This window comes from Leuciscus leuciscus, assembly GCF_965113295.1.
Source record: "Leuciscus leuciscus genome assembly, chromosome: 15".
Lineage (NCBI taxonomy): Eukaryota > Metazoa > Chordata > Actinopteri > Cypriniformes > Leuciscidae > Leuciscus > Leuciscus leuciscus.
Genome location: NC_138739.1, coordinates 20,335,628 through 20,363,194, shown reverse-complemented (window position 1 = coordinate 20,363,194; position 27,567 = coordinate 20,335,628). Strand labels below are relative to the sequence as shown.

At 38.8% G+C, this 27,567-nt stretch overlaps 2 protein-coding genes and 3 long non-coding RNA genes across 16 annotated transcripts in view; 2 read left to right on the top strand and 3 right to left on the bottom strand.

Moving 5' to 3' along the window:
* Nucleotides 1–27,567, bottom strand: part of LOC309475585 (uncharacterized protein) — a 518,877-nt gene that overhangs the window by 169,749 nt on the left and 321,561 nt on the right. The window contains exon 86 of the mRNA XM_082138403.1: nucleotides 27,244–27,402. Coding sequence (XP_081994529.1) covers nucleotides 27,244–27,402 — 159 coding nt within the window. The remainder of the gene's footprint in view (nucleotides 1–27,243; nucleotides 27,403–27,567) is intronic.
* Nucleotides 1–27,567, top strand: part of LOC309475704 — a 164,250-nt gene that overhangs the window by 40,992 nt on the left and 95,691 nt on the right. The window lies entirely within an intron of this gene.
* LOC309475688 lies at nucleotides 4,038–7,543 on the bottom strand. 6 transcript variants are annotated; one of them, XR_014197763.1, is made up of 3 exons: nucleotides 7,065–7,543; nucleotides 6,064–6,154; nucleotides 4,038–5,087 (listed from the first exon to the last, which is right to left on the bottom strand). It is a non-coding gene; the product is annotated as an uncharacterized lncRNA (long non-coding RNA). The 6 variants fall into 6 exon arrangements; XR_014197764.1 differs by having other exon boundaries at nucleotides 6,064–6,142; XR_014197767.1 differs by having other exon boundaries at nucleotides 6,064–6,142; nucleotides 7,070–7,543.
* Nucleotides 7,550–11,606, top strand: LOC309475725. Its single transcript, XR_014197815.1, has 2 exons — nucleotides 7,550–8,680; nucleotides 8,814–11,606. It is a non-coding gene; the product is annotated as an uncharacterized lncRNA (long non-coding RNA).
* Nucleotides 12,803–19,370, bottom strand: LOC309475675 (uncharacterized protein). 7 transcript variants are annotated; one of them, XM_082138592.1, is made up of 7 exons: nucleotides 18,452–19,363; nucleotides 17,787–17,918; nucleotides 16,850–16,960; nucleotides 16,185–16,289; nucleotides 13,657–13,741; nucleotides 13,180–13,375; nucleotides 12,804–13,074 (listed from the first exon to the last, which is right to left on the bottom strand). In XM_082138592.1, the coding sequence occupies exons 3-7, from the start codon at nucleotides 16,906–16,908 to the stop codon at nucleotides 12,938–12,940; spliced, it is 582 nt and encodes a 193-aa protein (XP_081994718.1). In that variant the 5' UTR covers nucleotides 16,909–16,960; nucleotides 17,787–17,918; nucleotides 18,452–19,363; the 3' UTR covers nucleotides 12,804–12,937. The 7 variants fall into 7 exon arrangements, with proteins under 7 accessions (XP_081994724.1, XP_081994721.1, XP_081994723.1 ...); XM_082138594.1 differs by lacking the exon at nucleotides 18,452–19,363 and adding an exon at nucleotides 18,156–18,387; XM_082138593.1 differs by lacking the exon at nucleotides 18,452–19,363 and adding an exon at nucleotides 18,156–18,184 and having other exon boundaries at nucleotides 16,850–16,940.

Genomic DNA, 27,567 nt, shown 5'->3' with positions numbered 1-27,567 from the left:
CTGCACACTGATATGTGCTATGATTTGTGCCGTTATATTGCCCTGTATCCTTCAGTGCAACTGGCCATTCTGATTTAACTACGTATTCACAGTTGTTGTCGCTACGCCACTGACGCTGTGTTTATGTACACACTGCACACTGATATGTGCTATGATTTGTGCCGTTATATTGCCCTGTATCCTTCAGTGCAACTGGCCATTCTGATTTAACTACGTATTCACAGTTGTTGTCGCTACGCCACTGACGCTGTGTTTATGTGCACACTGCACACTGATATGTGCTATGATTTGTGCCGTTATATTGCCCTGTATCCTTCAGTGCAACTGGCCATTCTGATTTAACTACGTATTCACAGTTGTTGTCGCTACGCCACTGACGCTGTGTTTATGTACACACTGCACACTGATATGTGCTATGATTTGTGCCGTTATATTGCCCTGTATCCTTCAGTGCAACTGGCCATTCTGATTTAACTACGTATTCACAGTTGTTGTCGCTACGCCACTGACGCTGTGTTTATGTACACACTGCACACTGATATGTGCTATGATTTGTGCCGTTATATTGCCCTGTTTCCTTCAGTGCAAATGGCTATTCTGATTACCACGTATTCACAGTTGTTGTGCGATGCCACTGACGCTGTGTTTATGTACCTGATTGTGTGTATTATGCTTATGCCACGATATTGCCCTGTTTCCTGCAGTGCAACTGGCTATTCTGATTACTACGTATTCACAGTTGTTGCGCGATGCAACTGACGCTGCGTTACGTACACACTACACACTGTTATGTGTATGATTTATGCCACTTATATTGCCCTGTATTTTCAGTGCAAATGGCTATTCTGATTACTACGCAGTACGTATTCACAGTTGCTGCGCGACGCAACTTGCGCTGTGTTACGTACACACTACACACTGATATGTGTATGAATTTTGCCGTTGTATATTGCCCTGTATCCTTCAGTGCAAATGGCTATTCTGATTACTACGCAGTACGTATTCACAGTTGTCGTGCGACGCAACTGACGCTGTGTTTACGTACACACTACACACTGTTATGTGTATGAATTTTGCCGTTGTATATTGCCCTGTTCCTTCAGTGCAAATGGCTATTCTGATTACTACGTATTCACAGTTGTTGCGCGATGCAACTGACGCTGTGTTACGTACACTCCGCACTCTGTTATGTGTAATGATTTATGCCATTATATATTGCCCTGTGTCATTCAGTGCAAATGGCTATTCTGATTACTACGCAGTGCGTATTCACAGTTGTCGTGCGATGCAACTGACACACTGTGTTTACGTACACACTACACACTGATATGTGTATGAATTTTGCCGTTGTATATTGCCCTGTATCCTTCAGTGCAAATGGCTATTCTGATTACTACGCAGTACGTATTCACAGTTGTCGTGCGACGCAACTGACGCTGTGTTTACGTACACACTACACACTGTTATGTGTATGAATTTTGCCGTTGTATATTGCCCTGTGTCATTCAGTGCAAATGGCTATTCTGATTACTACGCAGTGCGTATTCACAGTTGTCGTGCGATGCAACTGACGCTGTGCACACACTACGCACTGATGTGTTACGATTACGCCGCTATTTATTGCCCTGTATCCTTCAGTGCAACTGGCTACTCTGATTACTGTGTATTCACAGTTGTTGTGCGATGCCACTGACGCTGTGTTATGTACATTGATATACGTGTCTATGATTTATGCCGTTATATATTGCCCTGTATCCTCAGTGCAACCGGCTATTCTGATAACTACATATTCACAGTCGATGTCGCTATGCCTCTGACGCTGTGGTTTTTGTACACAAAATGTAACTATGCTTATGCATAGTCTCAGTCGTCGCTACGGCGACTTGCGCTGCATCTGTGTACACACTGAAGCGTTATGCTGTTATGTTGCCCTTCAACGTAACTGACCACTGTGTTTGAACTGAGCATATTCATGCAGTTTCGGTCGCTTCAGCGACTTGCGCTGCATTATACACACAGATGTTTAAAATGTGCACACTGATGTGTTATGCTGTTATGTTGCCCTCTATCCTTCAGTGCAACAACCAGCTATCCTATCTACTGTGCATATTCACAGTTCTGTCGCTACGGCGACTACACTGCACTTATGTACGTACAAGGACGTGTTTTTGCTATTTGTTGCCCTGTTTCCTTCAGTGCAAAACTAGCTATCCTAATCTAACCGTGCATGTTCACAGTTTCTGGATGTAGGTACGTACACGGATGTGTTATGCTGTAATGCTGCCCCATTTCCTTGTTGCAGCTAGCCATCCTGATCTAACTGTACATCTCAGTTCTGTCTCTACACAGTTTCTGTCGCTACGGCGACTTACGCTGCGTTTATGTACATACATGGACGCGCTACAGCGACCGATGCTGTTACGTACATGGGCTACGCTGTTATGTTGCCCCGTTTCCTTCAGTGCAACTGGCTATTGTGTGTTAACTCGTTTACTCACAGTTGTAGCTACGGCTACGACTGTGTTTGTGTACTTACTGAAGTGCTATGCTATTATGGGGATATTATCTAACTGCGTATATTCACAGTTGTTGTCGCTACGGCCACTAGCACTGTGTTTATGTACATTCAGTTATGTGTTGGTTTGCACTTCTGTGCATCGGCTTAGAACATTGGCTATGTTCTACAAGGGAGTGTCAGTTCCTCGTGACCCCCTTACTAGCCTATCATCCCCAAGCTGTGAAACCTTCTTGTGTGTCCGCTGCTGGGTCCATAGTTGAGCAAGACACTTACACTATCAAGTGTTGGGAGCTCTCTTGAAATGGCCTTAATTCACCTGCTCTCGCCCCAGTGAAGCACGTTGGAGACCTACGCTCATTCTAAGCGAATGATGTTGCATTGTCTCGGACCTGGTGACTGCAGCGTCACTCTCCGTCCGATACCAAGCTGCGTTCCGAAGTCGCTTACACCGTTCAGAGCACAGATTTGATCCCTGCCCACCTTATCTGCTGAGCCGTCAGCCTCGCATGATGCCGATGCTCAGAGTGCTGTTGGCCCTGTAAGGGCTTTGCGGATGTACGTGGATCACTAGGCAGCAGTCTGACCAGCTGTTTGTGTGCTTGATGGATGGTACTAGGGACGTGCTGTTTATACTGAGACTTTCTCACTGAATTCGACGCTTTCAATGTTGGCTATGCCTATGGGATTTAGGTATGCTGGCTGTCTTCTCAGAACACGTTCGCCAGGGTTTCAAGTTTGATGCACTGCCTATAGCGTCGTGGGTTCGGTGAGTTTTATTAATGTACTCATGAACTGTTACCACCAGCTGTGCAGTAGTCTGCATTATGCAGAGTTACCATTGCTGCTAACTCTGTGTTATGACTATAATGTTACATAGCTGTTTCCGCATTACGCAGTAGTTTTCAATTCCTGTTAACTCTGTGTATGGCTATAAGGTTATGCAGCTGTCACCGCTATTGCCGTCGACACTGTGTTAACTCTTGTGCTCGAGTGCTTATGGTGTTGTGCTGCCCTCTCCAGTGCAGTCTTTGCTTCATTGCATTGGATATGCAACTTGTTAAGGTCGGAGCAGACGTTCTTGGTCTAGTTTCGCCTATCAGTTTCGAGTGCTCCTAGCGGCGCTGCTGGCTTAGAACTGTTGTCTCTCGTGGGAGTGTAGCTTGACCCCGTTCTGGGCTTATCTTCACTGCGCTCACGGCGGGATTCTATACAGTTCCCATATACGTCAGTGACGTAATGTCGAAGTGACCGCCTTGAAAGGGAACGTCTCCGGTTACTACCCAGCTAACATGAGTCCAGCGGGCCAGTGGCGGACCACCGGTGGCAAAGTTGGCGGCCCGCCGGCTAGCGGACCTCCAGCGGCAGCCGCCGCTTTCCCGACGGTGGTCCGCTATCGTGCCGCTGGTTTATAATAAGTGTTTTCTGGCGGACCACGGTCGGTCCACGGTTTATAATCAGTTACTCATGCTAACCAAAATTCACTATAATGGATAAAAAAAGCAATGTACACCAATCTCAATAGCAGTTGCAAATAAATTTTTATTAAATTAATTTTCAGTGAACAGATGAAATGGATACATTTGCATTACATTTATCAGATTCTTTTATCCAATGTGACTATTAGTCAAGGACATTATAGGATAAGTTGTACCCTTATGAAAATTAACCATGGTTTTACCACAGCATTTGCAGTAAAACCATAGTTGCTAACAAAATGAACCATGCTTTCACAACAACCAAGGTTTAAAAACATACGTTTATAGTCATGATTACCATAATTTTACAGCAATTATTACAGCAATATTACTAGTTGAACCATGGTTTGAAAAATAAATAAATAAATAAATAACATGGTTGGTACAGTTGTACCATAGTAAAACCATATAGTGCTTTTCACAATACAAATTGTTTCATAGCAGCTTTACAAAAAATGCATGTTCAAGGTTATACAATCGCAAAATATCCTTTAATCAGCCAGAGGCGACTGCTACTCACTGGAGAGCATCTTCTGGCAACAAAGTAATGTCCATAAGATAATCCAAGTCATGAGTTTAAAGTCCTAATTGCTATCCTTCAAAGGGTTGCAGATTTTTAACCCGCTATTCTTACAATGTTGGTAATATGTTAGAACAATGTTTACTCTTTCTCTTAGTTACGTGTACTAAGATATTCCTGTTTATTTGTCAGCAAAACTGTCATGCAAACCTTCCCTTACCTTCCCCGGTTTCACAGAAAAGGCTTAAGATAGTCCCTGACTAAAATGCATTTTTGAACTGTCTTAACTGGAAGCAACTTGCACTGACATATCTTAAAATATTTCAGGGCCATTGTTTTGTCTCAATATGCACACCAGTAATGTTTTTTTTTCCTTCTTTTTTTCTGAAGTACATTTAAAAAAGCTACTTAAATATCCTAATTTAACTAGGGCCAATGCCAGTGTGTGAAACTGGGCCAATGCAATGTAAGGATAATATCTGGCAGTTTTGTGTCCATCTATAGGTGCCACCATCTGAAGTCTTTTTGAGTGTTGGTGTCATTAGAAGTCTTCACGAGTGAGGCTGGATCCACACTAGAAACAGGGAAGCAACAGGAGAAAGATTAGCATTGCTGCTGTCATATTATTTTAGGCAAAAGATGATCATGTGCACTTTTTATTATTTCATCACATATAACTGTAGTGCAAGATTATGAGATGTGTAAATTGAATGCTTGGCTACAGAGATGTGTCTTTAATCTAGATTTAAATTAGGATCATGTTTCTGGGCCCCAAACATATCAGGAAGGTTATTCTAGAGTTATTCCCTTACATTCTATTGAATTAATAGGAAATCGTCAGATTTTAATGAGAAAACATGACCTAACGAGTCAGCATTTTTATATTTGAATACTATACATTCTCACAATGCAAACGTCCTAAACATTTCTGAGTATTTGCAATGTTGAAAACAGTTGTGCTGATTAATATTTTTTTGTAAACCAGTGTAACATTTTAATCCACTTTCTTTTTTCTCTCTCCAGGATTGTTAAATAGACCCAACATATATAAATGGTAGTTTACACTACTATTCAAAAGTTTGGGTTCAATAGAATGATTATTTTTATAAGAATAGAAAATAAATATTTTTATTCAGCAAGGGTGCATTAAATTGACCAAGAGAGAGAGTAAAGATTTTTCAAAAAAATGCTTTTTTTCCCTTTCTATTCATCAAATAATCCTGAAAAACACAAAAATGTGAAGCAGCACAACTGATTTCAAAACTGATAATAATCATAAACGTTTCATCAAATCATCATATTAGATTTCTGAAGGATAATGTGATGTTTTCCATAGAAAAGAGTTATTTAAATGTTTTAATATTATTTCACAATATTATTGTTTTTACTGTATTTTTAATTAAATAAAATGCAGTCTTGGTGAGCATAAGAGACTTCTTTAAAAAAAAATATTTTTTTTTTACCAACAACATTAGTGTATGTTTGAAGCTTTAGTTTAGTTCCTTTATTGTCCACAAGTGGAAATTTGTCTTTGGCTTGGTTTTACTTACTAGTCATATGGGTGATAGCGCCTCAGAGATGATGATTAGCTCAACTCTGCTATGGTGCAGGGCATCTGCATGGAAGGATCTAGGAACACAACTAACCATTTGCCACAGAGACAACAATATTATTATATAATGACAGGTTTATTAAAAGGACAGAAGCTACAACAGAAGTGAAATGCAGAAAAGAGAAAGAACAGACAATGATTTCTTAATTAGGATAACAAAATGTATGTTTTTAGGTTTACTTTTTCATTGTGTTGTGTTCAAAACCCTATAACACTTGTGGTGTTCCCGGTCAAAAATAACTGGTCTATAAAAAATAGCTTATAAATCACTTGTTATGCTATATTATCACCCAATTCTGGATTCAATATTTTTGTCAACTTGTTTTCTTTCAGTTACGACTGTTTTTATATTTCTATTTGCATCTGATTAATCGTGGGCCTCATTTTTCTGAGAGTAGGCATTTATGAATAATTTTGAAAATATTAAGTAAAATATGAACATGTTCATTATGTTCATATACACATATGTGCATGTGTGCTTGCAAACATCGAGCCCTTGGACCTGAGCATGTGTGGATACACGCATACACACGCTACCCAAACACACACACACACATTAAAACACAGAAAATATTTTGAATATTACACACATTATTTTTCACAGAGAGAAACTTGATCCTACCCTGAACTGCATCTAATATTCATTTATCCATCTGACATTGATACACACAAAACAAATCAAACTTCCTTTTGAAACATTAAAGTAGACTAGTTTGATCAACAGTGCAATGTTTTTCATATTTTATTTAATATTTCCAAAATTATTCATAAATGCCTACTCTCAGTTAAATGAGGCCCACGATTAATCAGATGGAAATAGAAATATAAAACCAGTCCTAATTGAAAGAGAACAAGTTGACAAAAATAGCAATGAGATAACATTAACTAGTATTTTCGGGAAAAAGAAAATCTTCTCTGTTATTTAATGAGCTTCCTCACCTCACCTGTGTTTCCCACTTCTCTGGCAGCAGCTTTCTTCAAAAATGTCGACATTTTGGAGCTTTCCTCTGTTGTAGAGGGATTATTTGTGTTGCTGCTGAAATCACAGAACAATTTTTATCAATATTTGTTAACCGTTGAGCTAGTTTCAGCAATTTTTAAGTACTCCATGTAAGTGACGTCACCGATTAACAGTACGTTTACGATAAATTAGCTTACGTCCAAGCAAAATCTTTACAAAACTATCAAAACCTCTCATCTACACATAAGATGTGATTAAAGGCCCAAACTTTCATAAACAAAAGCTCAAGCTATAAAGTTAGCCTACCTCTTCTGAAAACGGTTGAGATGCTAACGGACTTTTTCGAAGACACTAAACCATTTCTATAAAGTAAATATTCAACAGAAGCGTGTCAATTACAAGTAAGATAAGTGTCAAGAACAGTTGTGTGTATTATTTGTGTGATTCTAGAGGCTAAACTCACCTGAAAGCAGTGAAAACAACAGCGAGAGACGGAGTTTTGCTGACGGTCCCGCGCCGTTTCCTTGGCAACTCATCTCTGCTCCAGTGTTTGAACCCGGCTCGAGTGTTCACGCGCACGCACATTAAAACGCGTCACAGTCACACAGCATTTACAAACATAAATATCTAAAATAAGAACCTTACTTGAATAAAAATCTCTTCATAAAATTATGAATTTAAAACTCATTTTGAAGTTATATGACCCATGCATAGGTGCAATTACCACTACTGCACGTGATAGTGGGACAATTGTGGCTTTTTTAAAATAATTTAAATATTTTTGTTGTTGTTTTTACGAACACTCAAGCCCCATATTTCATTTGAACGCGTGCTAAAAATGCTCATAGGCAGTATTTTTTATATCACCAACATTTTGCTTTTGATATTGCTGCAGCTATTAGGTCAGTTTCACCATTTTTTTTATTCTGTGCTTTCAGATTCTTTTTAACTGTAAAAATAAATTAAAACAAATATACATTTATAAATTAAAGACGTCCTGTAAGCGCTCAGAAACACGTGGACCGACTATCGGCTTGCCACTGGTGTGCCGACGGTGGGCCAGCCGCGGAAAACCGCTGGTGGCGTGCCACCCAAAAAACGCTGGCAGACCGACGGGGTTTTCAGATTAGTCGGGTTGCCGATGGTGTGCCGCCGGAGGTCCGACCGTGTCAAACCGCTGACTTTGTGCCGCCCAAAAAACGCTGGTGGACCGCCAGGTCATTGTTAGCTGGGTATCGTAACCTCGGTTCCCTGAGAGGCGGGAACGAGACATTACGTCAGCCGCCGTGCTAGCGTTCAGTCTTGATTCTGACGTAATTGTCGCGCCCATGCTAATACTGCCCGCGGTCCAGTCAGCATTTGCATGTTTCGCGTCAATTGGCCAGCTGTCTCCAGCTGGCATTAGCCTATAAGATTTCAGTGAAAACGGAGAAGGAAGGGAGTTCCCATATACGTCAGTGACGTAATGTCTCGTTCCCGCCTCTCAGGGAACCGAGGTTATGATAGTAACCGGAGACGTTTTTTTAGGGTTTTTTTTTTTTAGTGGTAGGGGTGTAGAGTAGACGCACGATAGGCGAAAAAAAATAAAAAAAATGTTTGTTTATAAGTGAGTGTGGAGAAGACGCGTTCAGCCGTGATCCACGGACGTAACCTTTAAGAGTATGCAGCGTTGGATCACTAATAGGCTTGAGACGCGTCTGCTCAACAGTCCGCGTTGTAACTATGAGGTTTGAGCAGTAGTGCTTCTCAGTGAGGAAAAGTAGAAAATCTTCGTTGTAAGCGAGTTTAAAGAGAAAAATCAAGAATTATAAATCAAATCGATAGAGCTCCAAAAACAACAACGCATTCAGACGCGACGCATGATAATAACAGGACAAGACATTACTCACCGTGTTTGTTGAGTGATTCTTACTCACCTGAGCTTTTATGAACTCAAAGGCGCGAGCGCGCGAGAGAAAATAAATAAATAAAAATAGCTGAGCGCACGGGTGGCGCGTTACAGGCTAGCGAATTACCAGCGTGTTGTGCTAGTAAGCCAGCGATGTTGGGTAAGCTGTATTTAGTAGTAGTATAAACAACTAGAAATTGTAGTAAATGATGGTTCAAAACAAGGAAATACGAGGCTAATACGGAGCTTACAGCACCGAAGCAGACAAACTCACAGCAGGCACTAGGCAGCGAGGCAGACAGGAGCAATCGAGTGCTGCAGGTCGAGTGCAATATTCCACAAAAAAGTGGAATTGGAAGTGAAAAAGAGGTTTTATAAACATGCATAAAACCTCCTTCACATTCATGACATGTGTCATGTCTTATGCACACCCCTTCAAGTAAAGTGTTACCGTTTTATCTCTTGTAAGAATACCAAAAAAAAAAAAAAAATGGTTTACAATTTGAAAACTTACATTTGTGAATATAAAATCTACATAGGAAAATAATTAAATTTATTACGCGGGCATTTGAATCCGCTTCAAAAAATCCAAAAATAACAGTTTTGGGATTCATAGAGAAATTTTGCAAGATATTGCTTGAGATAAACCAACTAACATCTTTCCAAAGTTGCACAGTATAACTGCATGACCAAAACAAGTGAAGAATAGTTTCAGTGTCATTCTGACAGAAAGAGCAATTAGTGTCAAAATCAAAACTGATTTTTTTTGACTGGGTAAATAAATTAATTTAAAAGATATTTCTTTTACTTTGTTTGTGAGGAGAAACCTTTGTTGTACGGACCATATATTCTTCCAATTTAAATGATCAAAAAGACCATTCCAATATGAGATTGCAGGAGGTGCAGAAATAATCAAGGAAAATAACTCTTACTTTATAATTTCTTCCTTTTTTTTCCAGTGAAACATATCTCACCAATAGGAGTGTTGACAGGTTCAAGAGAAGATAATGAACCCGACGAGAGAGTGTTATTTTTGAAAAGCATGAGTATGCCAGATGGAATAATATCCATAACTGTGGCAAACTCTTTACGGGTATATTATATTCTGAAAGAAATTCTGCATACCTAAAAAGCAGACCTTCATTATTAAAAAGCTGTCTAACATGAAATATACCATTACTAAACCAATGATTATAAAACAAAGATTTATTTTTAAATAAAATACTCCTATTATTGTTCCATATGTAACACCGATGAGGAGAAAAGTTATGCTTGTAAATGAGAGTCCATTCATTTATGAGAATGAAATGAGAATGGGTTATTTAATTGGCAAGAACACCCAGTTTATTCTTAAGCAGATCTCAAGATCAAGATCTGTTTGCTGAGCTCTTAAATAAATGTTCATTGTCACAGTATTAATTCTCCCGAGTCTTTCTGGTAGAAATATAGTTCATGTAAGAAACAATGATTTAACTTACAATTTAGACAGTACAGTTTGTATCATTTGTTATATTTGTGTGCTAAATTTTTATTTGTTAAATCAGATTTAAGATCAGCAACATATACTTCAACATATACTTCATTATGTTTGTTTAATCTCAATATCATCAGTATCGTTTGCAGGCTTTTTATTGAAGATAAAATGTTCTTCTTCCTGTATTCCACCTGTAAAAAATCATCATTTACATGTTTCTGTTAATGCTGAATGGTCACTGAACAAAATAAACCTTTTTTCTTATCCTTGAATCTTCTTTTGAAGTACTCTTCCTTTTGTGCATCATTGAATCCTCGTACTTCTGTCACACGGTCGATACAGTCAGGAGGAATCTTACTGGCAGCTGCTGGTCTGGTGGTGATCCAGATGAGAGCAGCAAGAAGCAGATTTCCTCATGTCTGAGTTCGCAGATGCTGTCGCTTCTGATGCTGCAGATGCTTTTTCTTTTCCTTCGGCCCAATCCAGAACAAACTTTTGCACAGAGACAGATTTTCCAATGCCAGCAACTCAGTACAGACTCAATGCCAGCAACTCAGTAACTTTGTCAGTACAGTTCTGATCTCCTTGTCTTGTTCAGGAGCTTCAAACTAATTTTTGCATTCAATCGGGATCTCTTGTGGTTCATGACGCCTGGAAAAGGACTCAATCTGCCTGACCTCATGTTCAGTATTTACCTGTTCACTACAACCCTGAGTGATATAGAGATCTGTGTAGATGTTATTCAGAAGTGCAGAGGTGGGTAGTAACGAAGTACATTTACTTCGTTACATTTACTTGAGTATTTTTTGGGAAAAATTGTACTTTTAAGAGTAGATTTGAATTTGGGTACTTATTACTTTTACTCGAGTACATTTCTAATGAAAAAACTGTACTTTTACTTCGTTACGTTGGGCGACGTCCTTCTCGTTACTTTATTTTGATGCAATGTGTTGTTAAATGCGTAGTTTATCTTTTTTTCTGGGCTTGAGCGATGCTCAATTCACAAATGAATCACTCTTTTGAGTCGATTCTGTTCAAAGACTTCATCAAACAAGTTGGCAGATCTGTCTAAATCGGTTCGCGAATCAGTTTGAATGATTCAGTTCCTGATTCTGTTCAGTTCCTGCACGCACTGAATCGTCTGAAGCGATTGCAATTCACACTCGACTCGGAGTCGTAACAGGAAGATTTAAGGACATCAAGAGCGTTGGATGAAGTGGCCGTGGACCTACAGTACAGTCAAGTGAGAGCAAATCTTCAAATGCATCATATATTTGCCAGCGATGAAGATCTTTATTAGTTGAACATCTTCGTAAGCTGTCTGTGAATGAATGATTCCACAGGACGATACATTCGATTTCATTTAACTCAGGTAATACATTTTACAACCAAACAGATTATTATGCCATGATAGCACTACTAGAAAGGATGACATTACCCGTTTTTTGGACATAATACATTCATTTCTACATTAAATAAGCTACCATTGTTCACAGTTTATGAACACCCGCCATCCCGCGGTAGTGTGTGTGTATTGTTGCGCAGTGGCGTACGAACTCGACTTGAAAACGAATGCCTTTGCCTTCCGTACACACAGTTAACCAGTTTAAACATGCTTGCAGAAATATACATTTGATTATATTTCGGAGAACAGACAGAAAAAGATCCGTCGATGTACTTGTGTTTGTTTTTTTGTGTTCAGATGTTATTAAGTAGCAGTCATGAGCGCGAGCACATGTGAAGAGTTTTAACTCTTTCTTCTCTGTGTCAATTACATGCCTTTGAATGCAACACTCTGCAGATTCACTTTATTTCGACATTGTCTAATAATCCAAATGTAGTTGTATAAGTTACTATTATACAAACCAAAGGACAGGCAATGATTTTCGGGCTACAGATGGCAGAAATAATGTTTTTTGTTGCAAAGAGAGCCAATCTACTTATGAAAATAATAGTCATTTAAATAAAAAAAATCTAAATAATATTATTTTATATATATATATATATGACGACTTAAGATGCAAAAGCCTCTAAGTACCATCTGAAATTTTCTTCTAAAAGAGCATTTTTATCAAGTTTGTATGTTTATGTTCAGTTATTTCACTTAAATGGCAATGAAAAGTACCTATTAATTGTCATTAAAGTGAAATTACTGAACTTAAATATACAAGCTTGATAAAAATGCTTGTTTTAGAAGAAAGTTTCAGATGGCAATCAGAGGCTTTTGCATCTGAAGTCTTCATATATATATACTGTATGTATATATATATATGTATATATATATATATATATATATATATATATATATATATATATATATATATATATATATATATAAAATAGAGGCCTGCCCTATATGATCCGAAGTAAGTTACTCGCTACTTGAGTAGTTTTTTCATTGGATACTTTTTTACTCTTACTCAAGTAACTATTAAGATTATTACTTTTACTTTTACTTTGAGTAAATATTTCTATAAGTACTTGTACTTTTACTTGAGTACAGTTTTTGGGTACTCTACCCACCTCTGCAGAAGTGTGGAGTCACCAGGCTTTGCAATTCCTTCAAACACACATTGATACTTCTTCTTTAGGCTACATTTCAGTGGATGAATGAAGGCCAGCTCATCTGAACACCAGGATAAAAATACAAATATTTTTATCCTAATTTTCTCTCAATTATAAGTGACACATTTATAAGTGATAATCTGACAGATGGTCATGAGTCTCTTACCTTCTAGAGTATCAGCAGCTTCATCTTGCTTCATCTCTCTCAGGTAGTGTAGTGTGAGATCAAGAGCTGCTTCTTTAATACTGCATCTGTTCTCATTAAAGTCCTTCACTAAGCATTGTGTGTTCTCCTTTTGTAATATTTTCTTAAACTTTCCAAGCTCATTCTTCAGAAACTTGATTATTTTGCTCTCAAGATCCTACAAAAAAAAAAAAAGAACAACAAAATGTAACCAAATCGTCCACCAATATTTGGTCACAACTATTTATTTAGTAATTAAAAATGTACATAAAAATACAGCCAAAAGACAAAAATATTAATTAGCTTTCATTTTTGACAAATAAAAAATGTCATCCCTATTTTTTGGCTAAGGAATTAGAAAATAAATTGTCTTGAGTATTTTTGAGAGGGTACTTTGTTCAATAACGTATTGTTTGTTATGTTAAAAATATAAAACAAAGGAACATTGTGTTTTCCTACCTGGAAGATCCACAGGAGATCACCTTTGAAATCCTTGTTGTTCCTCTGAGTCTGGAAATCTGAATCTAATGACCCATACCGAATGCTATTAATAAATAAAATAAACATATATAAAATAAAATACAATACTGAATTTTCAGGCAAAATATAAGAGAAATCACATTATAACCAAGAGAAAAAAAAAGCATCAGCTCTTTAAGTTATTGTTAAAGGGTAGGATCTGGGTACCTACTTTTTGCTTCAGAAGGCCTTTATTAACCCCCCGGACTCCCGGAGCCGTGTGGAGTTCTTTTATGATGGATGGATGCACTTTTTTGAGCTTTAAACTTATGGTTGCAATCCACTATACAATCTATTATAAAGCCTCGAAGCATCAGGGTTTTTATTAATATAACTCCGATTGTATTCGTCTGAAAGAAGGAAGTCATATACACCTAGAATGACTTGAGGGTGAGTAAATCATGGGGTAATTATCATTTTAAAGTGAACTACTCCTTTAAGTTCAATTTTAAGCAGTTTTCTTTTCCATTTTGAGCTTTATTTTATGAACAGATTTAATTTTGGGTTTTATTCACATATAAACATCGATCAACGGACATACATAGAGCACATAAAATACAGTCAACTGCAGCTCAACCTTACATGCTTGAAGCACAAGAACAAACATCACTGGTCCTCCTCACACATCAAGAACACATGTTTGAACCTCCGTTTACCATATTTGATGTGCTCTATGTATGTGCGATGATTAATGTTTATATGTCAATAAAATGCTAACTTAAATCTGTTTATCACATAAAGCAATCGTGATTCTTCAGAAGACTTTGATTAAACCGCTCGATTCATATGGATTCATTTTAAAATGTTAATGTACTTTAAAACTTCAAAGTTTTGGTTGCATGGACATTCAGTGGAAGGACAAAAATTATGAGAGACTATTAAAAAATATCTTTCTTTGTGTTCCGAAGATTTTGAATGACATGAGGTTAAGTGAATGATGACAATTTTCACTTTTGGCTGAGCTATACTTTAAAATAAAAACTAGGTCTTATTGTAATATTTTCTGTCCTATGAGCAAAGAACACCGGGTCAAGTGTTTAATAGTAAATACTGTATTGATCACAGGTATTTGAACCTGCTGTGCAGCAGTTCAGCACACCAGAATGAAATGGGTAATATAAAAAAATATATAACTCACTTCAAAAATATAACTCACTCCCCAAAAGCACAAATTCAAGCTTTTAGCATTACCATTAAAAGGAGAGATAGTTGAAAGGGTAGAGTATATCAAATATCTCGGCATTACTTTGAATCAAAATCTCAACTTCAACCAGCACACTAGGGGATTACAAGTGCTGTCAACAAAGACTGATAGCTATTCGTAAACTTAAGACACTTGACTGTTCAGTCTTGTCTTTTTCTTCTTTTGTACCACAGTATAATTGAGCCAGTCCTTACTTATGGTGTCATTTTTTATTTCTTTTTTCATATGCTAACAGTTACCAACAAGAACAAATTCTTAATGATAACTTAATTAGCAAATAAAATTATTGGTATCCCTATTCCAAATGTATCGGATAGTGTCTCTACATTGACGTTGTGAAAGGCACAAAAAAAATGTAAACGACCCAGACCACCCACTCTATAAATATTTGATCCCCCTGCCTTCTGGCCGTAGGTATAGGTTACCGATGTGTAGAAAGGCAAGGTATAGTAACAGTTTTGTTCCTGTATCTATACGAGCTCTAAATACATAGGAAATCGGCTATTGATACGTCACTTATGCTCTCTTTGTTGTTGTTTTTTTGTGATGTCAGCGACTATTTTTGATTGTATTTTGTGATATGTTGATAATTTAACGTTATGTGTTTGTGTTGTGTACGCATCTACAGTGGAAACAAATTTCCGCTCAAGGACAAATAAAAATATATCTCTAAATAGTTTCAGTGTTTGGATCTTTTCTGCTGATGCTCCCTTTAGGTTTTTCAATCACTGCTCTTTGCATATCCTCTTTGTGAGAATAAGTACAGAACATCTTATTAAAAATCTAAAATGAATACTCTGATAAATATTTGAACTATAATGTTTCATGATAAATGTTCACCAAAATATGTTCTAACACATTCTATGTGTGACCAAAAATAAGGAACACATGAAGTACCCTTTGGTAAACATATCTTTCACTAATGACACAAAGAGAAGAGAGGAAAAAACACTTTACTAAAGGAGATTCTTCAGTCTCATTTGAAGAGCTTTGGTGTAACTGAATGCAGTTTATAGCCATACATTTGTCCTTCTCATGGCAATAGACAGTTTTATGTGTGATTGCCTGGTGTCTTTCCATGGTGAATGTATGCCCCCTAGTGACTACCTGTGTAATTGTGTTAATGGAAAGAAGCTCTAAAGTTCATTAGAGAGAAGCAGCTTCCCAGAAAATCTTGTTCTGAGATTAATTGTTTTACTCAGTCAAGTTCTATCACATACACCACAGTGGAGAAATTAGCTAATGCATATGAAGAATGACATACCCTTCGGTAGATGATGGTGTTTTCTCACTGAACCTTGGTGGTTTATCTTTTGAATGGTCACTCTTCACAGACACAGAGCTGGACACATGTGAGCCTGATATTTCACTAATGACACAAAGAGCAAAACACTTTACTACAGTAGATATTTAAGTCTCATTTGAAGACATTTAGTGTGGAAAATTGTGGTCAAATCCAAAGACACAACAGGCAATTTTTGCACAACACTTTGGCACCTTGCACAAATCATATCTTGTTACTTTTTGTTCTGCCACAATATAAATGGGCCCTTTGTCATCTGTGCAAGTAGAACAAGGACAAAATGCACAGTTATTTCCTGCATTCCTATTTAACTCTAGTTTCCTTCCTACATTCTTTCCGAGTGTATATCTTTGCCTTCCCTAAACTCTTCTAAACTGAATTCATCTAAACTGAGTTTTAAGTTTTTTTTTTTGAGTTCCCAATCACCCACATCACATACTTCAGTCTCACATGAAGAGATTCATCATCCAGATGGATATCATAGAAAAAAAGTATGACCTAATATAATAAATACTCATACAACTGAGTGTGTACTTGAACTGTGTGCAGTAAATGAAAGGCTGAGAAAAACCTCAGTACATTATTTAGTTATTAACTTGGACATTGTCTATAAAGTGCAGTCTTACCTCTGTTTCTCTGAGAGACTCATCTCAGATGGAGAGTCTTGTCCTCGTTCCTCTGACATTACAGCAGCAGAGCAATGTCAGAAGAGATGACCTGGAGATCACAGTATGTTACTAAGATAAACTGAGATATGTTACAGTTATTCAAAAAGAAAAATGACCAATGTTGAGTTAGCTTAATATATTGTATCACAGTTTTGCTTTCATCTCCTCACAACACATGGCTCTAGCCATAAGTACATTGCAATAGAGGGAATAAATATTATAAACACTACCTGTAGCCTATGTGTTAGCCTACATATTATATCAGTTTACATGATTTTCACTATATGTGCTCAACCTTTAATTAACTGGACAAATTATAGTTACTTTCATGTGTCATTTTAATCTTTGCTTCAAGTTCACAATCTATTCTATTATTTTTGAATTAACTTAAAATAATTGTTTATTGTGAATTATTATTATGGACATATGCTATTCCTATAGAATATATAATGAATTAGCCTACTATTTGTGAACCAAATATTTAATTTAGCCCACAGCTTTATTTTGTTTCACGTTTCGTTGACAAAAACTAAATGCATAAGCTCATTCACCGTAAACGCTGGTGGTTATCTGTCTGTCTAAATCTAACGGTCTGATTTCAAGATAACGTTACTTAAGTTTTGATTTCGCATAATCACATAATAACAGCCTAAGATAAAAACAGAAAATTGAGGAAAGAAAAACATTTAGAAACGTTTTATTCATTTTCAGGAGCCTAACGCTTTTCAACAAGCTTCATGTCTGTGGCCGTTTAAAAGTTCGAACCCACTGAACAAGAATAAAAATAGGCGTAGGCTACTCTAACTTCGAATTTAAATCACGATAGATCACATTCATACTGTTTTACCAAAGAGCTGTAATCTGTAAACTGTAATGAGAAAGTATTAAAACTTACGTCCAGTCTTGCGCACTGATAAGAGAATTTCTATGTATTTGAAACACAGCTTCTGTCTTTTCTGTTTGTTTTCTGTTTGTCACGTGGTACGATTCCAAAACAAGAAGCCCAGTCTGCCCTCTGATGGAGAGTCTGTTTGATGTGAAATATTTAATTATTTTTTATAAAGTTAAAGATAATAATCATTTTTATTGTTAGTAAAAAATCAAGATGGACATTTAATGGACTGAAGCGACTTGGGTTTACCTGATTGTTAGGCTATCAATATAATTTATGTGTATTTATTTTTCTAATAATGCTTTTTGTATTAGTAGCCATTTTAAAGGGGTAGTTCACAGAACAATGAAAATTCTGTCATCATTTACTCACCCTTAATTGTTCCAAACTTGTATGAATTTCTTTGTTGGCAACCAAACAGTTGATGGGCCCCATTGTGGAAAAAAACTGTGGTGAGATCTGGTATTACTCTCACTTTACTGATTAACCCCTAGTATCAATGTGTCTAGGCGGTGTCTAGGCGATCTTTTGCTGTCAGGTCAGTATAGGTATTATTCCCTCACTTGCTTGTTATAATTTATACCAGTAAATCTAGGTGTAGTCCCTACACTCCCAGGAAACAATAATATCCATTACTTACAAGACATATGAATGAAATTCATGCTTACCTCCCAGCAGAATCGCTCTTAGAACCTCTTCTTTGGTTATAAAAGGATTAATTAATTGCTCTGTCTTTTGCTATTAGAACTGTTTATAATAGCTGAAGTAAGACTTAACAGTGATTGTCTTTAGAAATAAAAATGTTTATACAAAAGATAAAAACACTGGTTACACAAAGATTAAAACTCGTAGCAAATCAAAAGAAAATGTTACAGGATATAACACTTCAGCTTATTCAATCTCAACAGGGCAGTCCTGTATGAGTGAATAATTACAAAGGCTAATTACCTTGTAAGCAGTTCAAGCAATTGGAGTAAATATGAACTTGTTCTCATCCGAGGTTTTTCAAGTTACAGTAATACAGCAGAGCAGTTTAGACCAAAAGAAATTTAGCTAGGATTAAGCTAGAAGAGATTTGATTTCTCTCTAGGGATGCAATCAACATCAAAATAAAAAATGCAGCAACGAACAGTCAAAAATGCAGTCATATTTATATGGAACTGGATTACATTGTTCCAATGCAGTTTCTTGGTTTTTTTCCAGAAGAACTAAGTCCCATGACTGAGCCTTGCAACATTAAAGGGATAGTTCACCCAAAAATGAAAATTCTGTGATCATTTACTCTCCCTCAAGTTGTTCCAAACCTGTATGACTTTCTTTCTTCTGCTATACACAAAAGAAGATATTTTAAAGAAGGTTGGTAATTAAACAGTTGCTGGTCCTGCAGGAAAAATTTGTTTTCCTACTATGGAAGTCAATGGGGTCCATCAGACATCTGGTTACCGACTTTCTTCAAAATATCTTCTTTTGTGTTCAGCAGAAGGAAGAAAGTCATACAGGTTTGGAAAAACTTGAGGGAGAGTAAATGATCACAGAATTTTCATTTTTGGGTGAACTATCCCTTTAACCTTCTATTGCTTCAGATGGGGTTTTTGGTGACATCACTGTTTCCCATATATGGGAATTCTTGTGCCCTTTGGACTTCTATTTATGTGTGTGCGTGCATATGTATCTGGAAGTGTATTTGTAGGTTCAAAATACCTATTAAAATGTACAAATCCTCCTACAAAACACACACACACACAAAAAAAAACACAGTTCACCTCCCACAGACTTGCGAGACACAACTTTATCTAGGCTCTAGCAATTTAAGGATCCTGAATATTCCTTTAACCAAGCAAGTCTCTTTGAAAATAACAAGTGACTTTGCCTAAAGTCACTGACTGTCATGTTTAATTTCCACTGCCAATTCATCAATTGTATTCCTCAGTATAGCATACATTAAGGTATTTACCGGTATAAGGGAGTTTTAACACCTCTTTGTTTGAGCCTTTGCTGACCCCACCACTCGATCCTTGTTTCTTCTTAGATGGGTGCTTGCATTCTTTTGCCGTGGGATACCTAATCAATCCATTACAATATTCTGGTAAATTCACCTGGCTGTAGACGTCAGGGTCGAGACCGTTCTGGCCATTCATAGTATTCGCTTCTGAGCCGGTCATGATTAAGAATGTTGCCAGACATACCGCCATCCAAACCATAAAACAATAGCTTACCATTCATAACCCTAGTTCTCTGAAACATATGAAACACGTACCTGACCTCTGCAGAAGCATCCAAATGCACCAAGTCTGGCTCGACAGAGTGAATGTCCAATGCCAGGTAAGGGACCACATGGACTTAGAGCCCCCTGTGGCCGTGCATCGGGCCGGCTGCTTGCGTTTGGGGTCAGAGGGATTGGTGTTTGGTTTCTTGGCCACAGCCTCAGCGAAATACATTTTCCCCCAGCGCTTAGTAGGAGAGGGGTTACTCTGCTGGGCCGATGGCTTACCATGGTATTCATTAGCCGTGTCTGCATTATGGACATGCCATCCAGTGGCAGGGGAGTTAGGCTTTCTAGGAAAGCAAAGTTTGAAAGCCTCGCAGCGCTGAGGCATTAAAGTGGCAGCAGGTACAAGGAGAGCCTGGCCAGGCTTAACCGATGCTCCAGCTATGCGCCACTTTTCACTATTGGGGAGACCAGATAGATTAAGCCACAGTGGACGTTCTCCGACCACAGAGAGAGCCATTGAACACCTGCTAGCTTGGACTACTTGACAGGCATTATAGGGAACAAGGTCATTAACAGCGACAATCTCCCTCCAGGGAGCAGGTGAGGGCATTCTTTTCTCCAGGTGTTCCCCCATGTCAACAAGGAGCACGGTAAACGTAAAGTAGGGAGACGTACAGCAAAGGCAGAAGCTTTATCAGAGGCTGTTGTGGCCAATGCACAATCTTTGGTTCAGGTCTTCGATGTGTGGTTCAGGTCTCAGAAGAAATCTTTCAGAGTCGAAGTTTCAGGTCTCAGAAGAAATAACTTTATTGAGCAGTTCAACAAAGTGAGATGGTAGCTAGTCATCTGATCTTACAGTGGTTTACACTCAGGTCTTATACCTTTTTTCTCATCCCTTGGTGTCCAATTAGCTTTAACATAGTTATCTTTTTCTTTTTGCTCCTCCTCGTCACTTCGCCACGATTAGAAACACCTGCATTAATGTCCAATTTCTATTGGTGGCCATACTTGCGCATGCGCTTTTTAAAATATTATTTCATATATGTTTTTTTGGGTACTTTTCCACTCTCGTCCTCACACAACCTTTCACTCAGTTTTTATCCTGTCCTCACACAACCTTTTTCCCAGTTCTTATCCTCACATACACTTTTGACAGGTTCAGTGTTTCCCATCATTTTGTCCCCTTTTGACCTGTTCTCTCTGTTTCCCATAATTTTAGGCCTCCCATATCTTAGGCCTAGTATCCCTAATATTTATATCATGCATTTGAATTGGACTCATGTATGAGACAGATTAGACAGATGAAATTCTCCAATAAGGCCTGGTGGATGGACGTGTAAAAGCGATTCATTTTGCCAGGGAGAACAGGTTAAGGAGGTGTGAGGAGCCCGCCTTAGCATGGGTTAAGGTGCCTTAAAGGAATAGTTCACTTAAAAATGAAAATTCTGTCATCATTTACTCACCCTCAAGTTGTTTCAAACCTGTATGAATTTCTTTCTTCTGCTGGACACAAAGGAATATATTTTGAAGAATGTCGGTAACCTAACAGTTGAGGAACCCCATTGACTTCCATAGTATTACTATGCAGTTGGCTCAAAAATCTGAGGGGGCACAACAGGTGCTGTCTGAATTGGCATGATGCATCTTTGTAACTATCAATGTATGGCATGTAAACTACATTTACATGAGCACCTTTTGTTTAATTTAATCGCAAATAATTCCAATTGATGCTTTAGCCTAAGATGTGTGATTAATCAGTATTTTCAGAGCCGCATCTTTGAAATATGTGTTATATTTTTAAGCATTCGAACTGTCACATGTTGTGCATGCAAAATTAGGAAATGCGAATGGAAACTGAATTTGCAGTCGTGGTTCAAACGCATTGATCAATATACTTGCGTAGACTTCAGTGAAATGTACTCTGGTTTCTCTGAGCTGGTGTGCGAGTCTCATCGACAATAAAAGCAAACTCTTATCAGCCTCATCCAGTGTATTTACATAAAATGTGATTAATACTGTATCATTTCACATGTACATGCTTCTGTGTAAAAGTGTCTGTTCTCAGATCTGTTGAAGATGCGGCTTCTGTTTATGTGTGCCAAGACATTTTAAAAATCCTGACCGGATGATTTTATTATGGCCATGTCCAGGATAAAGAGTATTTATAATCACCCAATATAGCATGCAGTTAGGGTAATATTAAATGACTTCGAGATGGGAAATATGGCCAAAATCTTTTATCATGCTTTAAGTCATTAATTTCCTGTGTGACTTGCAAAGGGCATGTGCCCACAGCCCACACACACCTCTCATCACACACCTCTCATTTCGTTTGTTCACACCACAAAGTGTCACTGTGGCCTCAAAGCTTCAGCACTGCCACTCTGAGCTCTGTCTGAGGTAAAACATGCCCCCCTTATTACATGAGGACAAAGAAATGTAGAAATAAATAAATGAGAACAAAATAAAATTAAGACATAAATACATGTATACAAAAATAAATGTGGAAATAAATAAATGAAAAAATAAATAAATGTGGAAAAATACAATTATACATAAATAAGGAAATAAAAGTACAAATACAATTTTAATTTTAATTTTTTTTTAATTCTTCATATGTTTATTTATGTATTTATTATTTTGGCAGCTTTGGAATTCCAAAGGAAAAGCAATCACAAACAGAGCTGTAAAATACTAGTTCTGCTGAAGATGTGGGATAGTGATGTGCTAAAATTTGTTGATTGTTGACCTCTCGTGGTCAGCTTGAGAACTGCAGATGTGACATTTTATTTCAGTCTACTGAACTAATTAACACTTCAAACTAAATAATATTATACAATTTTATTTTACAATATGCCAACACATTACAATACCATGGAAGCCCTGAACCGCAACGTGAAAAAATAAGAATAAAAAACAAGGTGGGGGAAAAAATAGGCACGGTTTCACAGAGAGGGCTTAGATTAAGCCAGGATTTGGCCTTAGTTCAATTAGAATTTTTTAAGTAGCTTTTATAAACGTGCCTAAAAAAAAAGATATATATTTAAAAAAAAATACTGGTGTGCATCTTGACACAAATCCATGGCCAGCTAACATTATCATTGTACGGTGATCTGGAAGGGAAATGTTTGGTTCACTGTCACGTTTTGGGTTTGTTCTGGTCATGTTTCTGTGTCATGTCTTGTTTCCATGTCTGTCATGTGATTCCCTGTTTGTCATGTGATCCTGCCATGTCTTGTCATTGGTTAAGTGTCTGATCATTGTTCACAGGTGTCCCTTGTTTTGTCATTAGTCTGTGTATTTAAGCCCTCATGTTTGCCATGTGTCTTTGTCAAGTATTGTTTCCTGTAGTCTGCTGTTGTGCGAAGTTCATGTTCTTGCTTTGGTTTTTGTTTTCATGCCACGCCATGTTTTTGTTTCATGTTTTGTTTTAGTTACAATAAACTACACATGGGTTCTCATCTCACAACTTGCCTCCAGTGGATCCTTTACAGAATACTTGACCTACAACAATGAACCCAGCGGTTGCCCTCCTGAACCTACGCCAGGGAAATTTTCCCATTGAAACGTATGTGGCTGAATTTTGTGAACTCTCTCACCAGTTGGATTTTAACGACGTGGCCCTCAAGGACATATTTAGAGTGAATTTGAATGAGCCCATTCGCTCCCAGCTTCCTGGGGGAAAAATCCACTGGTCCTTGGCCCAATATATTGACTATGCCCTATTATTGAGTGGTTCCTCATTTACTGTGGGTTTTGAGGAGAAGCCCCACAAACCCACAGTATCTGCCAAGCCTGAGCCACTTCACGTCATGTCTGCCAAGCCTGAGCCACTTCAAGTCATGTCTGCCAAGCCTGCCAAGCCTGAATTTCTTCATGTCATGTCTGCCAAGCCTGAATCTCTTCACGTCATGTCTGCCAAGCCTGAAACTCTTCATGTCATGTCTGCCAAGCCTGAATCTCTTCACGTCATGTCTGCCAAGCCTGAATCTCTTCACGTCATGTCTGCCAAGCCTGAATCTCTTCACGTCATGTCTGCCAAGCCTGAATCTCTTCACGTCATGTCTGTCAAGCCTGAATCTCTTCACGTCATGTCTGCCATGTCTGGGTCTCTTCACGTCACGCCTGCCAAGTCCGAGTCTGTTCACGCCAGTGTCTCCTGACAAGATGGCCGCCGCCGAGCCTGTGTCTCCTGACAAGATGGCCGCCGCCGAGCCTGTGTCTCCTGACAAGATGGCCGCCACCGAGCCTGTGTCTCCTGACAAGATGGCTGCCGCCGAGCCTGTGTCTCCTGACAAGATGGCCGCCGCCGAGCCTGTGTCTCCTGACAAGATGGCCGCCGCCACGCCAGAACCTGAGCCCTCAGTTATGGCTACACTAACAATTATGGCCACAGCCATATGGTGTGTGTGGTCGGTGCACACATTTGAAGTTCACGTCACGTCTGCCGGGCCAGAGCCTGTTCACGTCACGTCTGCCGAGCCAGAGCCTGTTCACGTCACGTCTGCCGAGCCAGAGCCTGTTCACGTCACGTCTGCCGAGCCAGAGCCTGTTCACGTCACGTCTGCCGAGCCAGAGCCTGTTCACGTCACGTCTGCCGAGCCAGAGCCTGTTCACGTCACGTCTGCCGAGCCAGAGCCTGTTCACGTCACGTCTGCCGAGCCAGAGCCTGTTCACGTCACGTCTGCCGAGCCAGAGCCTGTTCACGTCACGTCTGCCGAGCCAGAGCCTGTTCACGTCACGACTGCTGAGACTTTTCACGTCACTTCTGTTCTGGAGTCGTTGTCTGTTCCAGCCCATAACCCCATAGCTGTCCCAAAGAAAATTTGGGGGGGGGGGCAGTAGGGTCCTTGATAGGACCATGGAGGCCGCGCCGCCATGGCCACCTGAACTGTCTGGTCCACCCTGGCCACCTGAACTGTCTGGTCCACCCTGGCCACCTGAACTGTCTGGTCCACCCTGGCCACCTGAACTGTCTGGTCCACCCTGGCCACCTGAACTGTCTGGTCCACCCTGGCCACCTGAACTGTCTGGTCCACCCTGGCCTCCTGCACTGCCGGATCCGCCCTGGCCTCCTGCACTGCCGGATCCGCCCTGGCTTCCTGCACTGCCGGATCCGCCCACGCCATGCCACGGCCCAGGTCCGCCCACGCCATGCCACGGCCCAGGTCCGCCCACGCCATGCCACGGCCCAGGTCCGCCCACGCCATGCCACGGCCCAGGTCCGCCCACGCCTTGCCACGGCCCAGGTCCGCCCACGCCATGCCATGACCCAGGCCCGTCCACGCCATGCCACGTCCCATGTCCTGTCCCCCTGCACGGGCCTGGCCCACCATCCCTCCCCCATGACCTCCTCCACTCCACCACCCTCCTGATCTTATCTTGTGTTTTGGTTTTGTTGGGCGTCGGGAGACGCCCTTAGAGGGGGGGATTCTGTCACGTTTTGGGTTTGTTCTGGTCATGTTTCTGTGTCATGTCTTGTTTCCATGTCTGTCATGTGATTCCCTGTTTGTCATGTGATCCTGCCATGTCTTGTCATTGGTTAAGTGTCTGATCATTGTTCACAGGTGTCCCTTGTTTTGTCATTAGTCTGTGTATTTAAGCCCTCATGTTTGCCATGTGTCTTTGTCAAGTATTGTTTCCTGTAGTCTGCTGTTGTGCGAAGTTCATGTTCTTGCTTTGGTTTTTGTTTTCATGCCACGCCATGTTTTTGTTTCATGTTTTGTTTTAGTTACAATAAACTGCACATGGGTTCTCATCTCACAACTTGCCTCCAGTGGATCCTTTATTACATTCACTTACTAGAATCACTAAACAAAAAGGGAAAATCTGTACTGGTGACAGCAAAAGCACATACCGATAATATGGATACATAAAGTCTGTCAACTAATAATTCTTCTACTAAAGATTAATCTGGGCTGGTGTGGGAGAACAGACTTTCAAAGCCAAAGTCAAAGCTTTGTCTTATGTACAGAGACATGTTTCTTATGAGACAGACAAAGAACTTACAAATACAAATTTAAAAAATATATATATTCTGTATAATAAGTATGAAATGCAATGTAAAACACATACATTCTTTCATATAATTTCTCTCAGCATTCTACCTTCTGTCATGTTTTCACACAAAAACTAAACCTATGCTGCGTCTGCGCGAGACTGTAACTAACTTTGCTTGTTGCCGAGCAGTATTTACTGTGAGTTTTTCAAATCACGATAATTGGATTTAATGATGATTATAATATGAAAAGTTATTAACCGTGAGAACTTTTTATTGTCAAACCGGTAACTATTTCATCCCTGATTTAAGTGCTAAATTACAAATCACAGTTATGATTAGCAATATTCAAATTGCTTCATCATGAATGAGTTTAACCGCAACATCATTATGATCATATTCCATATAATCCCTCTCATTTGAATGCTCGTCCAGGCTCTTCTTCCTCCACTATGTCACCTGTAAAAAATAAACACACAAAATATCATGTAGCCAACTATGAATACTGTACTAAACCAACAATAAACATTGAACATTACAATGTTTCTATTAATGCTGCTTTAAATAATAATACATTAGAACTAGTATAATACACTTAACATTTGTTAAAGCAATTCTATTTGAAGCTGTTTAAATAGGCTATCAAATAAATTAATGTGTGTGTATAAACATCTTGAATTCATTATAGCTGTAGGTTTTTGCGTAGTGTTTGCATTTAGGAATTGTTTAGTAACATCTCACCCAAAATACCCGTTCTGGTGTTTTTAAAGATTAATTTTTGTATTTTTTTTTTTTTTGCTGATATACTCACAGTTCCTATTTGAATATATAATGAACATTTTAGATTTTGGTTACAGAAATCACATCACATGTATTACAGTAGTGAGAACCTTCTGAGGATTCCTCATCTGATGATGTCAGGTCTGTTCCTGTTGAATTCACAAGATCCTGAGCATTAGACCAGGGTGTAAACCATCCACCAATGAGGTTTAGACCACTTCTGACCAGAGTCTGGTCACTGTCTACTCTGTAAGGAGGAATCAAAAGATAAAATCAGTGTTAAGTGGAACAAGTTGCAAATTAGTTGCTATATTTCAATTACTTTGAAATTACTTACAAGTGTAATAGGCTATAACTAACATTAAATGACCGATTTTACATTATTTGACATTTCTAGAACAATATTTGTTACATTCATATGTTTGTCTGTGCAAGACAAGTTTGACTTTGACAAAGTGATGTTTACTCACTTCAGTGTACAGTCTGAGTCTCGTATCACGTCTCTGAGCTGCTTTGAGTCTATGATCATATTGTTACTCAGATCAAGCTCTTTTAAAAACTGCAGTGCTTTTGAGTTTTTCAAAGACTGAGTTAAAGCAGAAACATCTGTAATGCCACAGTCATTTAGTCTAGAGAAAGAGACAAAGACAGGCAAAAGAAAAGACAGAATTTTTACTTTCACCCAGAGTGTACAGTCACATTTGCCCTTTTCTTCTTGCAGGTTAAAACGGTCATCTCAATGGGAATCTATGTGATGCGGATTTTCCTCTAATGGACTTCCAATGCCAAATAAA

What these genes read in the sequence shown, in the direction of transcription:
- LOC309475675 (XM_082138598.1), bottom strand. Translation starts at nt 16,908, where the DNA reads ATGTCAGAGGAACGAGGACAAGACTCTCCATCTGAGATGAGTCTCTCA. An exon ending in ATCTCCTGTGGATCTTCCAG is followed by an intron (nt 13,376 to 13,656) that starts GTAGGAAAACAC and finishes TTTTTTTTGTAG; the next exon opens with GATCTTGAGAGCAAAATAAT. An exon ending in AGCTGCTGATACTCTAGAAG is followed by an intron (nt 13,075 to 13,179) that starts GTAAGAGACTCA and finishes CCTGGTGTTCAG; the next exon opens with ATGAGCTGGCCTTCATTCAT.